Source organism: Chaetodon trifascialis, chromosome 4, assembly GCF_039877785.1.
Source record: "Chaetodon trifascialis isolate fChaTrf1 chromosome 4, fChaTrf1.hap1, whole genome shotgun sequence".
Classification (NCBI taxonomy): Eukaryota; Metazoa; Chordata; class Actinopteri; order Chaetodontiformes; family Chaetodontidae; genus Chaetodon; species Chaetodon trifascialis.
The window spans coordinates 6,518,128-6,538,271 of record NC_092059.1 but is presented as its reverse complement, the minus strand read 5'-3'; the positions used below and the strand labels follow the sequence as shown (position 1 = coordinate 6,538,271).

Sequence of the window (20,144 nt, the reverse complement as noted above, 5' to 3'; positions counted from 1 at the left end):
GGCAAGGGGTCGGCACACCAAATACTGATTTTAGGTTTTGTCTTCTGTTCATTCACCGCATTTTAATTGATGAAAATAAACTATTAATTGTTTTTGAAAGCATTCTTAGTTTACAGCATTTTTTTTCACACCTGCCTAAAATTTTTGCAGTCCTGTGTACGTGCAGCATCAAGGGGCTGCAACTTTCATGTCATTGGGAAACCTTTTGTGCAACCTTTTATGCAAAATGTAATTTGTAACCACACAAACTCCATCCAGTTAAGTTTTTCTCACGGGGAATTGTTGTTGTTGTTTTTTTTTTTTTTCACTGCTTGTTTTCATTTCATTTACAATAATAACCCTGGTTCTTTAAACCAAAATGAAACCAGACCAGTGCCCTTTAAAATCAGTTTATTTCAGAGCAAAAACAGATCAATATATCACAGTCTTCCAATCCAACGCCAGAGTATTGTACATCATTACAGAATCAATATTTACAGCTAAAATAAATTACATTAAAAATAATAAAATGACAATGAAGAGTTGTATTATAAAGTTAATTAATCCAGACACAACAACGCCTAAGCTTGTTTCACAGCTCACTTAAATTATCCCTCCTTGAATGTAACAGATGAACTGTGCCTTCGGTGGGAAATACCAGCATTCACACAAGCATCAAACTGAGCGACCAGCAACAAATAAGAACTTAAAAACTGAAAAACGACAGAAAGCAGTGTTAAAACCAAACAGAACCATGTGCAGAATGACGGACAGCTTAATGTCATGAGCAGGGAAGTAAGATAGCCGTGACCAAACCGGCCCAGAGCTCAGCACAACCCAGGAGGAAGGTGAGACGTTCGGGGTGCAGAGTGGCGATTAAACATTCATAACCTGGATGTTTTGGTCTGGCATGGTCCTGCTGTACAGTGTAAAATGCGATCAAGAGGCAGAGAGAATGGAAAAGCGGTGGTTTATGGTGTAGAATGAGCCGGATGTTTGAGCATTCCTTTCTAATCCCTTTTCCAATCACCTGCACTGATGAGTGAAACCATTTTCCTATCAGAGAGCCTTCCTGATGATTAAAAGAAGCGACCGTCGAGGACGCACATGAACCTCAGATGTTCCCTCGCCTTGTGTTGAACAGCCGAGTGAAACGCTCCTTATTAAACGTTCTCATCCTCGGGCGGTGGGAGGAACAGCACACGAGGAATCATGGGTAGACATCTGAGGCTCATTCGCTAAATGTTAGAGCCCCGTTACAGCAGGCTGCAGCAGCAGATACAGACCAGCTAGTCGGCACGGATTCCCTGCCTTTACAGTATCTATATATATGATGGAATATGCACAACCTGGAGTTTCCCTCTTGTCAAGGCAAAGACAGGCCCTACATGTGATATGTATCATGGAATGGAGCACTCCTTCACATTGACTAGAGGGCTGAGAGTCAGCAGTTTTCTCCCAAACTGCGTTAAAATATCTCCCCAAATCTCCTGTGTTCCCTTTCTGTAGCTTAATTTCAAACAGAGGGATCAAACTGAGCCTTAGTACTGATCTCACTGCAGATTTATGTGGAAAAACCAAGATAAGATCTGTACTAAGGGCGAGCTGAGGCCAGATCTTAAAGGGTACACAGGCTGACACTGAAGAGGGTGTGGGAGGCTGGCTGGCGCCCCCTAGCGGGAGTGGAGAACTATGTGTGGAGAATAGAGAGAGTGAGGAAGAGGAGCAAGAGAGGGGTTCTCCCCCATCCTCCTCGTCAGAAACTAGCGGTATCGCAGGATCACTGGAACTGAAAGAGAGAAAGAATATTTGATGAGAACTTCTGCTCGTTATCTAAATTCACACGAACGTGCCAGCGTGTGTGGTCAAATACTCACTGATGATAATGAGCAGGAGCGCGACGACTACCAAGGCAATAATCATCTTCATCTGTGGAGGAAACAACACACATTAAACACATTCCGCCAGACGCCTCGGACATCAGCGTCTTCGCAAACAAATAAAGACACACGCTGAGGACGGCAAACGCTTGAACACACACACACACACACGTTAAACAGACAGACGGCGCACCTTCATGTCTCTCCACCACATCCTCCTGTGCAGCTGTTTGGCTCGGCTACTGAAGGCAGACGCGTTGTCCGATAGGCTCTCTGGAGCGTCACGTGACCGCAGCACAGACGTGGACACGTGAGGACAAATATAAAGTGGAGTAGAGGAGGGGAAAAATAAAAAAAGTTAATCACCGAGCAAACAATGAGATGGCAAATGTTTTGATTATGATGTGGGATAAGGTGACTGAAACTGCTTGGCTGTGTGCTGTGCATGTGCAGTCATAAGGTGTTACAGTTATGTAAGCCTTAGCTCTGGTGGTGAGATCACTGTTATGAACATGTTTGTTTTTTTAAAACATTGGCACGAAGCGCTGAACAAGCTGCCGAATTTATACACATTTGCTCAGATTTCCACCCCTCTGTCCTTGTCGTGATGTCCCTCTCCAAACCGCTCGCCCACACTGCTCTCTGTTTCTTGGATACTGTTGTTAACTTGATGTTTATGCATGCTAACAGGAAGGTTACGGCTCCCTAGCGTGCGGCGCCGTGCTTGTCCAAGCCCCTGTCCCTCCTCAGAGTCTTTGTGTCTGTCATGTGTCTGCTGTTTCCACGTCCACATGTCTGTTAACGACCTCTCGCTACTACAAAGAGAGGCGCTCGGACGAGGCCTCCGAGAAGATGCTTGTTAATCTCAGGGAATTTAACAACAGGTTCCCTGCACATGGGTCAGACAGCAAACTGCAAGTGTCAATCACGGGATATTATATTGCTCACATAAAGACGCCTACTAAGGGCAACGTGAACTGCAGAGACACGCAACCAGCCCCACAAAAGACCACAGACCCACAAATACAGCAAAACTCAGACGCACAAAGACTCGTGCAAACCCAAATGTCCTCCAGATGTGCATCACCGTCTTGGTTGGCTGGTGGACATGATAGAGAGAAGTTATGCAACGTCTGTGTGGACGTCCCTGATGAGGCTTAATAGACAAGGCAAGAGACACGAGCACTTCAGGCTCATCTCTTCATTCATGGAGGAGGAGGAGGCCTGCATGTGTCTTGTTGAAAGACACACCTGCGTGATACACACCGAGTGAAAAGGAGAGCGGCGCTGTGCGAATGTGAGCGTGAGACCTGTCGAAAGGCTTCAGACACACACCTGGTAAAACACTAACACCTGGACATGTCATTAACAGCTTTACAGTGTGCCGAGTGTATTTACATGCAAGCCGTTGATACCGTGCACCGCGGTGTTTGAGTACCCCTCGACAAAGTTAACGTTCTGTTGATATTTCTGCAAGTCAATTAATGGATTAGTCGATCGACAGAAAACTAATGGGCATCTATTTGCGAATTGTTTCCTTTTTCATGCAGAAATGGCAAACATTTAGGGGTCCAAGCCTCTCAGATGACAGGATTTGACTATTTTATTTCAAATATATTTAAAACAAACAGAGTATCTTTGGGTTTTGGACTGCTAGGTGGAAAAAAACTAAAGAACAGCACATATGAAGATATCACTCATCTGTGGCACTGTGGGAAATCCGAACAGCATTTTCCACTATTCTCTGTCGCATGTAAACTACTTTTTATTTGATTAATCTAACAGACCAACAAAGAAACTATAAATGCAACATGTCCACTGAGTCAGTACACAGCACTGCCTCTTTAGGCAGGGATAATTTGTCAAGTCTTTCTCTTTGTTTGTCTCACATGTGGGCAAGTTTGAGATCTCAGAGATTTCTGGGTACTTTAAAGTCATACCCAAACCTTCATTACCCTGATTAACAAACGCCTTTCTTCTAAAACAGATGCAGAATACAGAAATGTTTCCTTTAGCAGGACCAAATGCTGGAATGAAACGAGGAACAATCCTCAGAGCCATGTGCAAACCATCTGTGAGCTACCTGAAACCAACCATTAAAACAAACCAGATTGATAAAACATTCCCTGTAGAGTTTGTGCTAACTTCATATCACCTTGTGTATGTCGATGCACACAAAAACAGATGCTCTCCCAGCGTGACTCACCCGACTTGTCCTGCAGGTCGTCGAGACGCTCGCCCCTCTCTATCACCTTAGAGATGTTCTCCTGCATCACGTCGATCACTTCATCCACCTGCGACTGCACCCTGAAGACGTTAGAATTAGAAACAACAGACATGAATCAGAAATGATAAAAGGTCGGATTTGGCATGGATTTATCCTTTTTTTGTTGTTGTTAACCCACAACGGCACAAACACCTGTTTTTCCTAACAATATCCTCTTCTATATCGAGCCTTTCCCAGTTGGCAGGCCATAAAAAGCCTGTCAAAAGGTTTTACAGCCTCACTGCGATCTGCCAGCACCTGCTCTGTCGGTGCACAATCACATTCAAATCCTTGCTTTATGCACAGTACTCATACCTGAGCGTGGCATGACCAGTCCAGATGACCCTTCAGTTACTCTTATTTAAAGGTAATTCGAAGCAATACTTCTTGGAGGGATGCAGGGTCAGCGGGAGGGAGGACATTGGCATGGAAATAAAAAAGGTGGACAGGCTAAGTGAGATACAAGACAAAGGAATCTGTTTCCTCTCACAAAAGATCACATTTTCCATTACCAGTGCGCTGATTGTCTCAGACAAGGGACTGCAGGAAATGATCAGTCATGGACGCTGGAGCTTGAGTGCACGTTGAACGTTATTAAACATGCAAAGCAGCATCGCCAGAGCAAAAACACACCATCAGGAAGATGCATGGGCTGCCACAAACACACATAAACACACAGTGAGGACCTGACCTGACCTGGGGGAGGGGGGCTCAGGATCAGACATAAACAGGGGTGAAGAGCCTGGGCAATGTACACACAACATTCCTGGATTCGGTAATGATGGCATCTGGTTTCATGTGTTCACAGTGACAAACTGTCAGGAACGAACAGAGTGTGGAGAAACAAGCCTGGGTGCCAGACGGCCTCAACAATGCCCTCCTCTGCTCTCCTGCTCTCCGGCTGGTTCATGTGGAAACAGACTGCAGAGGGACTGGGACTTCTTGGGGAGGTTACACAATAACCTGCACAGGCCGGCCTCTCTTACACAATCCACTAACAACCTGCAGCTTCTCGTAAACATGACCAGCTATGGTTACATAACACCAACACCAAAATTCAAGAGTGCTGGCAATACCGCTCTGACCTCTGGCTTTTAGATGTCATAAGGAATGTGTTTGCGCTCACTGCTTCATTTTGTCATTCTGAGGTCCAAATCTGGGTCCTGTGGGCCCTCTCCTGGAAAACAAACATAAACAAAGCCAAAGTTAACAATTTAATCTGTGATTTTTCTTCTGGAACAACTTATCTGCTGTTGATCTTGTGCTGTAACGATCCAAATTAGCATTAGGGTTGCAACGGTATGAAAAACTCACAGAAAGAAGTCCTCCTCCTCATCAGAGTCCTCCTCCAGCAGGTTCCTCTGGAAAAGAGGAAAACGGCCAGAGGTCAGATAAACGTATGTCCTGGATATTGAACGACTTCTGTCTCTTAATCAGAGAACAGCCATGGGGGGAGAAGGGACCAGTGCAGGCAGAAAGCTTTTCCTGGTTCCTGGACATTTCTGGGTGCCTGATAACGACTTTTTAGTGATGCTAATGTCATCCTGCCACCTTCAGTATGTCAGTGGCTTCTTGATTCTGGACTGCCAAGTTTAAATGGCCAGAATTTAGTGTTTTAGCACTAGAAATTATTTTCCTGTCCGTTCAAGTGCCCAGACAAAGTACATTACTGGAACCCAAAACCAGTGCTACAGATATGAAACGTATATCACCAGATAGCTGCTGCAGTGATCACTAGACGCTCTTTCTGTCTGTCTTGAGAAGGCAAATCCTCTGCTATTCCAGTGCACTTGAGGACGTACAGTAAAAGACTGTTGTTGCTCTGCCGTTTTTCTTGCCAAGCCTCAATAAAAACTCTTCCTCAACATCCAACTCTGACAACTCCAATCAGTTTGCTGGGAAGCCTAAAATGAGAGAGAAAGGTTTCCAGGATCTCAAGGTGGATTATCTAGAGAAACACACTGCCATGATCATAATCATGTCTCAACCAACTGATGGCTTTATAGGGGCAGAAAGCAGCCTGTGTAAAATGCTATTCATAGAGATTTAGTGAGGACAGCAGCATTAAATTCTCACAGGAGAAGAACTGGAGCGGGGGGAGACTGGAAGAGTCTGTTACTGATTGGATGGCACACAGGAAGAATATATTCACTGCTGCTGGGAAAGAAAGGTCTGAGGATAGCAGACGCATGCATGCATGCATGCAGTGTGTTGTTCCATGAGTTTAGGAGCTGCATTGTTTACAGTGTGCAGAAGTATTTGAGCAGTAGTTGAGGTTAAATCTCCAATTTGTTAGTCATGGTTTTCACCTTCTAACAACCTGCTGTGCCAATATAGACATCTTGTGTTCTCGTAAAAAGAGTCATCTGCAAGAAAGCTGAGGGAACGGTGGCCATATGATCATAAAGAAGTTTATAAGTGGAGGCACTAACTCTCTCCTCCTGCACAACCTTTTTCTTTCTTTCCACCGTCTAGCACGGGAGACACATGGGAGAACTGGTAGCTATTATCAGAGGACAGGAGGTAGGGCTGTAAAAGGAAAGCATGGAAGACTGAAGGGAGCATTTTGTTATGCCAGTCTCCCCGTAAGCTTGGCTTTGATCCCAGTTCAACACAATAACAAGCAGGATTACACGGCGGAGACAGAGGCCTGAGTAAAGTGAAGAGTCAGGAGGGGGACAGGGAAGGTGCAGGTGAGTGCATGGGATGATCAGTTTGATGAGAACCAGACTTTTGGCCAGAGGACTTTCTTCCCTTCATCCTCTCTGAAATCCTCAGCTCCTTCAAAGGTCCACTCTCTTCTGCAGTTTTGACAACATCGGACATTTCAAACGAAATGTTCCGACGCTTTCAACAGTGCATATTTGTCTTTAAAGTGCCTGACTGACAGCTTTATTCTGATGACAGCATGCTGCCTTTTCCCATCCTGCACTCTGTTTGCTTCCCAAACACACCATCACTCGCTCCATCTGTGCCTCACCCTCTCGCTGCGAATGGATCCTGTGACCTCGTCGTCGTTGAGGTGTCGTTTAAACTTGGGGGGCATGTTGTCTTCAGCCTGCTCCTCCCGATCTGGCTCCCTCTGTGGGACAGGGAGAGAAGCGTGTTAGGCTCTGCAGCGCTGTGAAAACATGGACAGCCGTCAACACACCCGCACCAAGCCGCAAAGGACCAATTCCTCATAAGTGTTGCACATGACAGCCTGCTAAGAGAGAGTACTCTAATATTGGTAGGTGGTAGTGAGTGATGAGACCTGCAGGCCTCAGCACAGCCAGGTCCTGCCTGGGAGCAGCACACGCAGAACAAAGCATTAAGTGTATGAACAGAGTGAGGCCCGAAATCTAAACTCGCTCAGTAACAACTGCATTAATGAGACTCGTCATGGTCAAGCAATCTGAGGAGGCCTCTGGTCACGACACTTCCTGTTAAACAGCCTGACTTTGTTATTAGTCACACAGCAGATTTTGTTCATTTCCTCTGCAATCTAATATTTACCTCTGGAACATGTTATGAAAGCAGTTCTTCCATTGTGCCAGCTGCCTGTGAAAGGCCGTTTCATGCCTTTACAAAGAAATGAAGGTAACCTACTACAATACTACCTTATATTTCTAGTGTGAGCAGGCACTCAGTCTCACTAGCTGTGAAAGGAAATGTCATCATATCTCTGTGTAAAAAAAAACTCTTCTGTTTCAGATGTGGAAAACATGCCGTTCTTCCAATTACACCCCCTCGAGTCTGTGTTTGGGTGTTACTTGTTCCAAACGGTGCCTCTGTGATGCTGAACTAAACAAGATGTGATCCTCAGGCCCTACAGAAACCATCAGGGGGGAAACACAGCAGGCTCACACATACACACACCCAACAGCTCAATCCAACAACTTATACCATTGAATCCAGCTCAGTCGGACGCTGTGGCTTTCTCAGCAGCGTCCTTTTCTGGCAATGCGTTTGGAAAAAGGCCTTTCAGTGGCCGGGAGAGGAGCTTTCCAGTGAGCAGAGCAGAGGAGAAGAAGAGGACAGGGCTCTATCTGAAGCAGCGAAGGCGTGAAGAGACACAGAAAGAGAAAAGAGAAGAGAAGTCTAACACGTTAGGGTCGCAGAAGGGCGGTTTGAGGAAACTAGTCTATTTCAAAGAGGAATTTCAAAGCTGCAATCAGGAAAAACAATATTTTAATCCATAGCAAAGCTGTGATTTATAACTACATTGTGATGTCAGGTTTGGACAAAAGAGCTGAGTCAGCTGCATCATGATAACCACCAGCCAGGACTGTAGACTGTTGATGATCACAATCAATTTATGGATTGCTTCGTTGAGCAGATACAAAGAGGAGAATGCAACACAAAGCCTAATCAATTTCTGACAAGGGAGGAAAACGACATGATGCGTTCACTGACTCAGGCACAGCTATTGTAGCTTTTAGAGTGGTGTTATTTATTTAGCTACTATTATTATGTCTTTGAGGTCTGAAAGAGGACTGACACTGAGTCAGTGCTGAGTATACATCTCTGGACCACAGCTGGTGTCAGGAATAGAAATTATAATCACAGCCGCTGACAACTGCTGCTAGTTGATGTGTTGGTTAGCCAAAATGTACACACGTTACTTAGGCTACGTCAGACCAGCGTTGTCTGTCACACTTTATTCATTAGCATACATTACAACGCCACAGTAAATACACTGTCGAGGGACTAACGTAAACGCCGACACAGCTAGCTCGTAGCTACGTTAGCTATTTCGACAGGCCGCTTGGTTCTTTGACAAATTTAGCTACCCGGTTAAGCTAAGCTAAGCTAAGCTAAGCTAAGGATGCTAACGCAGCTAGCTACCTGCTGTTTCCCCTCAAGCTCCGGTGCTCGGTGATGGCGAACACAAACACACAGAGACTGTGGTAGTGGTTACTCCGGGGTTTTCAGTGTTCGAGGCGGTTCACAGTTTTGTAATTTTCCTGTCAAATGCTGTCCGGACGATGAGGCAGGATTGTCATTGTGGATGCTAGCGGTCCGCTTGTCTCCTCTCCGTTTGAATCAGCTGACCAGGAAATGAACACAAACAGCTGGAGGAGGAGAGGGACCGCTGCAGATGTTTGACAGCGTGGGCAAATATTTATATTTAATCGTGATTTTTATTCTTAATGCAGCAAATATTCAGATTCTTTAAAGACATACATTGCTTTGGCACCAGCTTGCTCTGAATAAATGCACATATGTAAATTAGAAGAAATCATCTTCTTTGTAGATTTTACATATTAGAATTATTATTAGAAATAAAACTACCCAACAGTATGTGAAGTAAATAAAACAATTCTTTACAGAAGTTAACTTTAAGAGTTCTCAAATATTATAATTGATAATATACCACCAGGGCCATTTTTCTGTGTAAGAACTTGTGATACTTAAAACACGGGTTGCAGGAAGCCTAATACTTATGTAGTTATATTTAAATAGATTTTGATCTGTGGAGCTTTTATTTGGAATGCAGGATTTCAACGTAGTTGGTATGTAGTTTTACTTTTATTTTACTTCAAATTAAATTAGAGCGCTTCCACCAGCACTGCTTGTTTTAGGGTGTGTTTCTGTATTACCTGTAGGTGGCAGTAGTGCGCCTACCATGAATCTAGCATGCCTAAAATTTGATGGAAAGAAGAAGAGCATAAACTTTTACCGGAAGAGAGCGTTGGGTTAGTTGGTGAGCTAGTTGTCTGTCACGCTGCAGTTGCAGACATATTATCACGGCTTCTTGAATTAATTTCTTCTTTTTTTCTTTTTTTACAGACGGTGTTTCTGTAACAGCGTTTAGTTAAAAACACACTGTGTTTGCTGCCGTTCCTCCAGAGCTGCTCGCTGTGCTCACATGGAGATGCAGGGTGCTGCTCAGGCTCATCCTCTGTTCGGAGGAGCGCTGTCAGCCGTCCTCCCCCACAGCACCAAAGACGTCAGTGAGCTGAGGGAGATCCCGGACAACCAGGAGGTGTTCGCCCACGCAAACACCGACCAGAGCCTGATCGTGGAGCTGGTGGAGTACCAGGGTCAGGTGGCAGACCAGGACGCCGCCAGGTATCACTTTGAAGACATAGCAGGCAGTAACAAAGCTTTGGAGCCAGGTGCTTATGAAGTGACCAATGTTGTGACCCTGTCCAAGTCTGAGCTGTCCCTGTCAGACTGCAGCTGTGCCTGGATGCTGACTGGGACACAGTGTGTATCTAAATTCAACGAAGAAGCGAGGAATACGGTGACGCTTCACCTGGGCCTGTTCCGTCTGCCTCAGTTCTCCACAGATGTCCTGATAACTTTCAACGACCCGCAGAGCATCAGCCCGGACAGCAGCAGTGCTGCGTCAGTGGGGACACACAGGGAGCCATGGACGGTGCAGGACTTCCAGCGCTTGTTGCAGACTCTGACTCTGCACAACCCGGGGCTGTTTGGCTAGAATGACTGCTTTCTCAACATGGGACCTCTCCTGATTACAGATTTACTCACAGGAACATTTAAACATATTAGAACCGTGTTTATCCTGGACCTAATGAGAATCTGGCCTGCTGCATGCTTTGGCTTCCAACCTAAAGGTTTTGCAATACGTTCCTGCGTGCGGTGGTCCTGTCCCTGTCCTGACACCAAGGAACACATGTGCTGTCCTGCTTTTGATGTTGACAACTAAAGATGAACTGAAAACCAAACGTGTCATCATGAGAAGAGAGTTTTGTCATAATAAATGTTTTGGATGAAAAATTTCAGACAAGTTCAGTATTTTTTTGATCACCTAATTAAGATTTATTTGTAGGTTGAAGACGTTCTAAAGCCTGAAATGTCAGATGTCAGATCAACACTGTCACATTGTTTGATGCAAAGAGAAATGTGAGTTTCAAATGTCACAGACATGCAAATTTGTTTCCCACTATATTCCCCTTTACCCACATATTACCTCCTTCCTCACTTATGCCTCTCTTCCTTTGTTTTGCTCCAAAATTCTGCCACCATCCTTCAGCGTCCTCTTATGCTTACACATGTCGATACAGAGAGCAGAACGGCATCTGTAATGCACAACCTTCATCTTGCAGGACCACAAAATTTTCACTTGCTAACAACAAACATGTGCGCCACTGCTAAAAAACTCTGTATTATTTACTGCAAGAAGAAAATGAAAACACATAAGTAATGGCAAATGTCAAAGTGGAGGCCAGAAGGTTAAAGGTGAATTGAGATTCCACACATAAACTCCCTCTGGAGAAGTTAAAATGCAGCTAATATTCATAAAGCCTTCAGTGTCTTCAGTGGGACTTGAGTTTGGTCATAAACTGAAAATTGAGAGGAACGAGTCCCAGCAGGAATATGTATTAGGTCAACTGTTTCCATCATTCACTGCGAAGGCCTCATGGTGGAGTCATTCATTAGCCTGAACCTTGAAAAACCCTGGAAAGACTTCATTCAAGGGTGAATTTGGTGAAACATAAAATTTATGGAATGGAAATTGACCCTCATTAATAGCTGCTCTAAAGCTAAAACCAGCCCTTTTGGATTTGAGAGTCTTAAGTCAATAGAAGCTGTTTTCTTCAGCTATGTGTGCAGCTATTTGAAGAAAAATGTTTTGACCTGAGTGTGCTGTGTAATAAAACTCACCAGACTGAGGGAATTCAGGTAAACCTTGGATAACAAATAAGAGGAAGTACAGTCTGTCTCCCCAAAGCCACATCAAACCCTCCCCATCCTCTGGTGCAATCATGAAGGATTAAGATCTCATAAAGTCAGGCATCCTTTCCTCTCAGTGATCCCAGTGTAGCACATTCCTTCATTGACCACAACAGCAAAACCTCTTTCTGACTGCCTTGAATAAACATGCTGTTATTGGTTCTCTTTTTCCGAAAACATCCTGTCTTTCAGACCTGATGCAGGCTTTTGGAATCTCGTAGGCATCTGCCTTAAAGGTCATGTCAGGAGACAATCCTTGAAGGATTATGGCCTTTTCCAGGTCCTGAACACATCTGTTTACAGAGTAGCTACTGGGTTACTACAGTACAGTTGTCTCAAACGTTTTAGCCCATGATACTGGTCATATGCCTGTGCACAGACAGAGTGTTGAACAAGAGAACGACTGTCTCTTCCTAGGTTATTTTATTTTGATCTTTTATCAGAGGGGAAAAAAATCTGCTGAGGCAAATGTAAAAATAAATCAAGATGGACCTGTCAAAATGATAAAAGGTCCTCACTGATACAAATGTACACAATAAAATAAGCTTCTCTTGGCTTTGGAACCACAATGTTGCAAAAGATTACATTTTGGGTAAAAATGCCAGAATAATCATTGTTATTTGTGAGAGAAACGTCATATCCTGTCTAAACAGTGCATATATGTATAATTTAAAAAAGTATATTGGTGATACAGTAGTTGGGTAGTTTGAACCAGGGCATGTGGTACTTGAGATGTTCTCGACATCAGTTCAGGATGACATGTTAACTTCAGAGCTGCCTTCAGGAGAATTACTGCTGTCATGAATGGAGTTCTAACAATTCCAATCCCTTCCCTGGCTGACGCCGTGCATCCTAAACCTTTTAAATTCTCAGAAATGCAAACTGTGTGGGCAGTATATTTTCCCCACTGAACGCTGCAGCACTGACAGTGACTGTGTTTACTTTGAGTCACAGAGGAGAAAGGAGGGAATTCTTCATAGCGATGTCTTTGACCTCCAGTGACCTGAAGTCTGGCACACATCTACCATGTTCTGGTAAAGAACTTGTCAGACAGGTGAACTGAAGTGTCCCTGATGAAGACAAATACAGCTTTCCTTTTCCTTCTCACAACAACTTGCTGCTTCCTGGCAAGTCCCAAAACCAAACTAGAGGTCTGAGCAAACAGGGCAGTCCAGTCATCAAGCAACCTACAGCCCCATTTTTCTAAAGAAATGTCACTTTTGGCTGAGTATTGCTATCAATAACCGGATGCAAAGTTTCCTTGTACATCATTAGAAAGATTTCATATCATAAAAAGTGGTGGAGGAAGTATTCAGTTCTTTTAAAAGTGCTTGTTCTGCAAATGTAGACAAGTAAACTGCTTTTGAATTGCAGTAGACTAGAAGCATGAAGTACCATAAATGGAAAGAGTCAAGTAAAGTATAGGCACCTTAAAATTTTACTCATATATTATACTTGAGTAAATAAGCTCACTTACTTCCCACCACTGACAATGAATGATATGAAGAAATGAGGCAAGCAAACATGCCATGAAATCTGTGTGGATGAAATATTTGGTGAAACACACAAAATAACTTAATGCTATTTTACTGTTGACATTAGCTGCTTCTACTATTTTCTGGTCTTGCTCAGAGGATGTATGTTTTTGTGCATGTGTGACATTTTCAGTACATCTGGGAGGAATCCGTCACAGGTGTATGCATAGTTCCTGCTCAGAGACTTGCAGCTCCAGGGTCATTTATTACCCAAACTCCCTTGTTATCACAGTTGTGTTCATACTGGGACACCCCCTCCTCCAGGAGCCAGTCTGCTGCTCTCATCAGGATCCCGGAGCTTCTCTTTTTTCAGAATTTATGCTCTTCTCCGAGTCTACCTTTGTCAGTCCTTGGAAGGATAAACTCAAAAGCTTGTCTGTGAGTATCCACTGTGGAACAATGAAACAAAGCCTTGCAACAGTTTCCGCTGTCTTTCCATATCACAGAGGATATTTTTAACATGGTCAATTCCTGAGAATTCCAACCACTGACACATGAAAATCTTCACTAAGAATAATAATGACAGAGGGAATTTGTTTAAAAATGGGCAAAATATTTATTGAAAATAAGGGAAAACCGATATTATGCAGCACCATTTCCACTGCAGATTCTGATCTGACCCAACATTAAAACATCTCTTAATCATAAAGAGTCATAAAGGAGTGTCCTCTGCATTGTCAAATCCAATCGAGTGACTTGAGTTTTGATAGATTTTGCTACAGACTCAGAAGCTGACATCAGCCTAAAATGACTCTTTAATCCTCCTCCTCCTCCTTCTTCTTCTTCTTGCTCTGTGGTGAGGTATTGTTGGTTTGAGAGAAGTGCTCAGACATAGCAGCCAGTGCCCGGTAGCGGTGAGAGATAGAATTCTTCACTTCTTTTGGCAGTTCAGCGTAGCTGCAGATGAGAGAGAAGTCGTCAATAGTCAGTAAGGACATGTTTGGCATAATAGTGATAAATAATCACTAATGAGCAGCATTCAAGTGAAAGCAATCATAGCTGTGATGCATTTTGTTGTATGAACTGATCTGCAATGCTCAGGTCATTTCTTAACTGAAGGCAAAGTGTGTTGACCTCTGGCTCCCCCTTGTGGTACAAACAGGAAATGCTTACGTTTTGTCATATCCCTCAGGCTGGAAACAGGGATCCCATCCAAAGTCTCGCGGTCCCCTGGGTTCCACAATGTGTCCCTTAAAATATAAAGAGAAAAGAGTGAATAGAAAATAAAACACACACACATGCAAGCAAACACTTGTGTGAGAGATCCTGACCTCTGTTTTCCCTCTAAAGAGCTGCACTGGTTGATCTTTCCCTGCAGAGAAAGCAAAGGTGCAGAGAGCCCACGCTGATTTATCTTCAAACCCAGCTAGGAGTTTGTACAAGCCTGCAACAAAATATTTAACAAGATTACTGATGCTGGACAGCTCACTTCACTTTTTCTACCCATCTCTAAATATCTCTGTTAAAATATCTCAGCTGTGTTTCATCTATTACCACACTTACCTTCTGGTTTGAGTTTATCCAGGAACCATTTTCTACAAAAATAAAGTTTAGTTGTAATTATTACTGTTCATTACTGCTCTAAAAGATCAAATGGCTCAATGCAGAAGTTATTATACTAACATGTAAGGACCAGGTAGGCCTCCCAAAGCACTGAAACACAGACATGTGTCCTCCACTACGACTGGTCCATCAATCTGAGGGAGAAAACAAATAAAACATCAACTTCAATCATTCATCTGTACATACAAAATATTTACTTGTATGACAGTATAGTTATTGTACCTGCCGTGCAGCCTCCTTACACTTCTGTATGGAAATCTCATCTGGCTCTCCTTGGTATTCAGGCACTGCACAATGAAACGGGTGAGCGATTATTAGATGAAAACATTTATTCTACTGGTGGTCTCTCTTTCTCATACTTACGGTCGATCTTTTTTGACACTAGTTTGTAGGGAAACTTGTCTCCCAGGATCTGAATGACCTGATGGATGGGAGCAACAGAGAGAGTCAAGTATAAATGCAGCTGATTTATACTATATAGGACTGATTTTTAACAAATGAAAGTAGACAGGTCTGGATTCAAATGAAGCTCATGTTCATCGTCTATATTGATAGAGTACGAACAGGAACAGGATAAAGGCAATGCGTGAACAAGCATCTTGCCTCAAACGGTCTACACTGTAAAGCATGTTCATACATGTATAATCTCTCGCAGGCATTAAATGTTTGGCTCTTACCTCTTCCAATTTTTTTGCGTTTCCAGTCACGAAGACCACAGACCTGCCTGCTGGCACAGCCATGATTAAAGTCACCCGGAGGACTAACAACACTGGACCGAATTCTTCCGGCTCAGCAGCAGCCAATAAAATCCGATTTGAGAGTTTGGGCGAATCACCGGTCAGTATGTGGCTCCGCCTTCCAGAAAATCGTCCAATCAGCCAGCGGTACCGCCAGCAATGTTGTCCGGCTTGAAAAGAACGAGTGCCATGTGGCGAGGAGGCTGTAAACAGTGTCTGTCACTGAAAACGTAAACGTTTTGAGCTTTTGTAGCCGACAATGAGTCTTTTACCTCGTACCTCCGATGAGTTCAGCTCCGCAGAGTACTGGGAGAGATTCTTTAAGAGGCGCGGAGAGAAGGCTTTTGAGTGGTATGGAGACTACAACAAACTGTGCGGCGTGCTGCATAAATACATCAAAGTCCAGCATAAGGTAAAATACTTTGTTGTGCAGGATATGGGATGCATTGAAGTACGACAGAAGCAACTTGTGTTGACAATTAAACCAATTTTGGCATTTTCACTCTTCCGGTATTTTTAAAATATATTCTTATTTTGAATTTGAAGCAGCAACACGTTTCAAACAAGTTGGGGCAGGAGCAACAACAGACTGGGAAAGTTGTAGAATGCTCCAAAAACACCTGTTTCTGTCATTCCACCGATAAACAGGGTCATTGGTAACAGCTGATAGTATCATGATTGGGTATGAAAGGGGCATCCAAGTCGTTCACAAGCGATGATGGAGCGAGGTTCACCACTTTGTGAACACATGACTTTACAAGGGATATTACTGCAAGCACTCAGGAACATTACATGATTGCATTCTGACTAATTTATATTTTGCATACTGTCCCAACATTTATAGAATCAGGCTTGTAAATGAAGGGGAGTGAAAACTCCATTAGTTTGCAATTAATTGTAGTGGATTAAACATACAATGAAGCATAAAATGAACAAATTCAACTACGGCACAAATACCTCAAAACTGTACTTGCAGTACTCCAGTAAATGTGCTTATTTATTTTCCAACACTGCCAATGACAGTAACGGATTAATTAACGGTGCACTGTCCTTCAGGTGTTGGTGGTCGGTTGTGGTAACTCTGAGCTGAGTGAACAGCTTTACGACGTTGGCTACAAACATCTAACTAATATTGACATCAGCGAGACAGTGGTGACCCATATGAACCAGCGAAATGCCGAGCGCCGGCCGGGCCTCACCTTCCAGCAGGTGGATGCTACACAAACTCCATACGAGGATGCCAGCTACCAGGCTGCTCTGGATAAGGGCACGCTGGATGCCATGGCATCAGAAGAAGAAGGAGCACTGGCCAGGAACATGCTCACTGAGGTGAGAAGCGATTGGGTCAGGGTGTGAACAGACCATATCTTTTTTTCCCTCAGTTGGTTCACAGTGGCTTTCTTGTGTCTGCAGGTGGGCCGTGTGCTCAGCGTCGGCGGCCGGTATGTCTGTGTGACGCTGGCTCAGGAGAGTGTCATCAAATTGGCTGTGGAGCACTTTGTTCAGCTGGGGTGGGCGGTGAGGCTCCACTGTCTGCAGGAGGAAAGTGGGAATGAAGAGGACTCCTTTGCTCTGCCTGTCTTTGTTCTGGTCTGCACCAAGTTTCGCCAGCCTATGCCCACACCTATTCTGGAGATGTGTCTTGGGGAAGATGGAGCCCCTACTCGTCTCGCACAGGTGGCAGAGTTGTTGTCGGCTGTGAGGGAGCATCAGGCTTACTCCGTCTTGAAAAAGAGGCTCCGAACAGGCACCGACTCCAGCTCGAGCCCCTCACTCACCCTCTGCCATGCCAAGACTGGCCAACCCAGATACACTCTCACAGTACAAGATTGTCCCCCGGGCGCCAAGGTGCCACGATCAAACCAGTTTGCAATTTTCATTGGTGAGCTCTGCTGTCATCTCATTATGTTTCTGCTTTCCTATTTAAGTGACACTGGTTGAATTTTGTTCCTCTTCTATGACTCTTTTCCCCTCTGCTTATCCTATCAGTGCCTCAAGGCAGTGAGACAGCTTGGCAGTACAGCTCCAGTGAGGGTCAAAAGCAGCTGGCAGCCAGTGCAAACTTTCGGCGTCTGGTTATTGTGGCAATGCACAGGAATCAGGAGTACGAAGACATGCAGGCTGTCCAGTCAGAACTCTCACCGATGGTGATGGACCTGGCTCCCCCGGGTATACCAGCAAACCAGCAGGTGAATGCACACATGCATTCCTTTTAGAGATGTATAAAAAGTTGTGTGTCACAGTGTCATAAATGTGCATTGGTGTAATCATTTGAGCTCTCTATCCCCTTTCAGGTGCCATTTCTGTCAGTTGGAGGTGACCTGGGCTGGCGAGAGGAGGTCAGCAGGGGTGTGAGCGAGCTGAGCGGCGATTACTGCGTGGAGAATGTCAGAGGAGAAGATGGAGAACTGTATCGGAGACTCGTGTTCCTGTCTAATAGCGCCCTCGTCCAATCGGAGAGTCGCCTTGTCTCTTCAAATGCTGGTCAGTTCTTTTTCCTTGTTCACCCTAATTTTTGTGCTCTGTTGTTCACATTAAACAGTATTTTAACCAAAGAAGCAATACCAACAATGCACTTATATGCTCAATGAAATGAGCATACACCCATGACACAAACAACAAATATCAACAAAAATGAAAATAAAACAGTAAAAAACAATAAAAAGGTTGTTTTATAGACAGTCTATAATACCCTAATTTTAAAATAGTTTATTATAACGTAGATGTAATGTCCCTGCAGCTTCCAGTAACAAGAAGAAAAACAAAAGGAAGGTCAAGCCAACAGCAGCTCCAACAACATCTTCAGCCTCTCTGTCGGTGGACAGTGGCTTCCTCTGCTGCGCTCACCATGAAGTGATGGTGGCTGGCCTCGCCATGCTCGGGGTGGGCACGCCACAGAACAAAGGTCAGTTCACACCTGTTTTGTGCAGTCTTGCTGATGAAGTAGAGTTGTGTGGCGGGAGGAAATACTGACTAAACAGCCACAGTGATTGAGCTTTGCCCTCCATCTTCCTTCTCAGATGCCCCCGTGTCAGTGCTCCTGGTGGGGCTCGGTGGAGGAGGCCTGCCTCAGTTTCTACGGGACTTTGTGCCCAATGTTACAGTTGAGGTTGTAGAACTAGACCCTGTTGTGATGGAGGTGGCGAAGGAATGGTTCGGGTTTCGACCAGATGACCGGCTGACTGTCACTATCGGGGACGGCCTTGAACGCATCTGTGCCCTGGAGAAAGAGGGTGAGTGACGGAGTCGAAAGAGAAGCCTGTTAGAAGTAAGGCTGCACCAGTGAGTGCAAAAAATAAATAATAATAAATTCAAGCAACCATGGCTTTATCTTTTTTCTCTGTAGGTGGTCGTTTGTTTGATGCCATCATGTTCGACGTTGACAACAAAGACAGTACTGTGGGTATGAGCTGTCCTCCTGCTGCCTTTGTAGAAACCTCGATCCTGCAGAAAGTCTGCAGCCTGCTGACCCCCAGAGGTACAGTATTTTTACAAGTACAAGTACAGTTTGTCATTTGATGCTTTTATCCAAAGCGACGTACATATGAATTCACACGTATTTCATCTTAGGTGTGTGTTTCATCTACATGTATTCCTCTCCTCTGTCTTCCTCTTCGGACCAGGTGTATTCATACTGAACCTCGTGTGCCGCAACATGGCCTTGAGGAAAAGCGTGTTGGAGCGTGTGAGCGCCATGTTTCCCACCGTCCTATCTAGAAAGATCGAAGGGGAGGTCAACGAAGTCCTTCTGTGCTCCCGTGGTGAAAACGAGACACCGGACGCTGCTCATATCCTTCCATCCCTGAACAAAGCAGCCAAGAGTCTGCAGAGCGCGCTGTGCTCCAACAGGACTGGAACCAACAGCAGCCCACATATAGACATTGCAGAGTTGTTGAAAGACCTGAAAGTAGAGTAAAGTTTGTGTGCGGACACAAGGGATGAGAGTGAATCATGTGTTGAGACTGAGACAATGTGGTGAAGGTACTGACATGAGTATGTTGGCTTTTCCATTCAGTGCAATGTAATGAAAGTGATGTATGACATTCACAGTCACAAGTAAAGAGCATTTTATGTTTAAATCCTCATGTGTTGCTGCTACAAAATTGAACCCCCAGTGCTGTTAGACATTTGTGCATTACCATTATTATTATTTTACCATTAAATGCAGCCTCCATTGACTTCATGACTTGCTTCAGGTCTCCAGTGTACTACACGGTGCACTCCCTCACTGCCAAAGAATCCAGCCGTGTTATTTACAGTAGATGAATCTTCCACCCTGGTTCTAGTTGCAGTGTTTATATGGCTGCACTGGAGCCCTGCCCTCACTGGATGTGTGGGATTTTAAATAGCTGTCTCTAGAGGAGGGGACGCTTGCACGGTGCCTGATAAATCGGGCTGCTGTCAGAATTGGCCATGAAGTTTGTCTGTCTTCTGCTCAAAGGGGCTTGCAGAGTTAAACGCTGGGATTTGTGCGCATGCGCAGAAACTTTGATTCCGTTAG

At 44.4% G+C, this 20,144-nt stretch overlaps 4 protein-coding genes across 7 annotated transcripts; 2 read left to right on the top strand and 2 right to left on the bottom strand.

The window, feature by feature from the left end:
* Positions 1-375: 375 nt before the first annotated feature.
* Positions 376-9,180, bottom strand: vamp4 (vesicle-associated membrane protein 4). Of its 3 annotated transcripts, none has more exons than XM_070960768.1 (9): positions 8,953-9,180; positions 8,011-8,153; positions 7,106-7,207; positions 5,440-5,486; positions 5,252-5,302; positions 4,066-4,166; positions 2,053-2,132; positions 1,857-1,908; positions 376-1,768 (listed from the first exon to the last, which is right to left on the bottom strand). In XM_070960768.1, exons 2-9 carry the CDS (start codon positions 8,011-8,013, stop codon positions 1,743-1,745), a joined length of 462 nt encoding a protein of 153 aa, XP_070816869.1. In that variant the 5' UTR covers positions 8,014-8,153; positions 8,953-9,180; the 3' UTR covers positions 376-1,742. The 3 variants fall into 3 exon arrangements, with proteins under 3 accessions (XP_070816869.1, XP_070816870.1, XP_070816871.1); XM_070960769.1 differs by having other exon boundaries at positions 8,011-8,149; XM_070960770.1 differs by lacking the exon at positions 8,011-8,153.
* Positions 9,181-9,677: 497 nt separating this feature from the next.
* rangrf (RAN guanine nucleotide release factor) lies at positions 9,678-10,837 on the top strand. Of its 2 annotated transcripts, none has more exons than XM_070960767.1 (2): positions 9,678-9,803; positions 9,958-10,837. In XM_070960767.1, the coding sequence occupies exon 2, from the start codon at positions 9,977-9,979 to the stop codon at positions 10,550-10,552; it is 576 nt and encodes a 191-aa protein (XP_070816868.1). In that variant the 5' UTR covers positions 9,678-9,803; positions 9,958-9,976; the 3' UTR covers positions 10,553-10,837. The 2 variants fall into 2 exon arrangements, with proteins under 2 accessions (XP_070816868.1, XP_070816867.1); XM_070960766.1 differs by having other exon boundaries at positions 9,678-9,811.
* A 3,045-nt stretch (positions 10,838-13,882) lies between these two features.
* On the bottom strand, positions 13,883-15,664 carry itpa (inosine triphosphatase (nucleoside triphosphate pyrophosphatase)). Its single transcript, XM_070961202.1, has 8 exons — positions 15,584-15,664; positions 15,270-15,327; positions 15,129-15,193; positions 14,967-15,040; positions 14,847-14,878; positions 14,615-14,727; positions 14,457-14,533; positions 13,883-14,240 (listed from the first exon to the last, which is right to left on the bottom strand). Exons 1-8 carry the CDS (start codon positions 15,644-15,646, stop codon positions 14,099-14,101), a joined length of 624 nt encoding a protein of 207 aa, XP_070817303.1. The 5' UTR covers positions 15,647-15,664; the 3' UTR covers positions 13,883-14,098.
* A 122-nt stretch (positions 15,665-15,786) lies between these two features.
* Positions 15,787-19,825, top strand: mettl13 (methyltransferase 13, eEF1A lysine and N-terminal methyltransferase). The gene is made up of 9 exons (XM_070961093.1): positions 15,787-16,055; positions 16,700-16,972; positions 17,057-17,525; positions 17,633-17,832; positions 17,938-18,127; positions 18,384-18,548; positions 18,664-18,876; positions 18,990-19,121; positions 19,267-19,825. Exons 1-9 carry the CDS (start codon positions 15,903-15,905, stop codon positions 19,557-19,559), a joined length of 2,088 nt encoding a protein of 695 aa, XP_070817194.1. The 5' UTR covers positions 15,787-15,902; the 3' UTR covers positions 19,560-19,825.
* Positions 19,826-20,144: the final 319 nt, after the last annotated feature.

Coding starts and splice junctions, on each gene's coding strand:
- vamp4 (XM_070960768.1), bottom strand. Junction 5,303..5,439: donor GAGGAGGAGGACTTCTTTCT/GTGAGTTTTTCA, acceptor TTTGTTTTCCAG/GAGAGGGCCCACAGGACCCA. Junction 2,133..4,065: donor CGACCTGCAGGACAAGTCGG/GTGAGTCACGCT, acceptor GTGACGCTCCAG/AGAGCCTATCGGACAACGCG.
- rangrf (XM_070960767.1), top strand. CDS start 9,977: ATGGAGATGCAGGGTGCTGCTCAGGCTCATCCTCTGTTCGGAGGAGCG.
- itpa (XM_070961202.1), bottom strand. CDS start 15,646: ATGGCTGTGCCAGCAGGCAGGTCTGTGGTCTTCGTGACTGGAAACGCA. Junction 15,041..15,128: donor GTAAGGAGGCTGCACGGCAG/GTACAATAACTA, acceptor TTTCTCCCTCAG/ATTGATGGACCAGTCGTAGT. Junction 14,728..14,846: donor GGATAAACTCAAACCAGAAG/GTAAGTGTGGTA, acceptor ATTTTGTTGCAG/GCTTGTACAAACTCCTAGCT.
- mettl13 (XM_070961093.1), top strand. CDS start 15,903: ATGAGTCTTTTACCTCGTACCTCCGATGAGTTCAGCTCCGCAGAGTAC. Junction 16,056..16,699: donor ACATCAAAGTCCAGCATAAG/GTAAAATACTTT, acceptor ACTGTCCTTCAG/GTGTTGGTGGTCGGTTGTGG. Junction 19,122..19,266: donor CAGCCTGCTGACCCCCAGAG/GTACAGTATTTT, acceptor TCTTCGGACCAG/GTGTATTCATACTGAACCTC.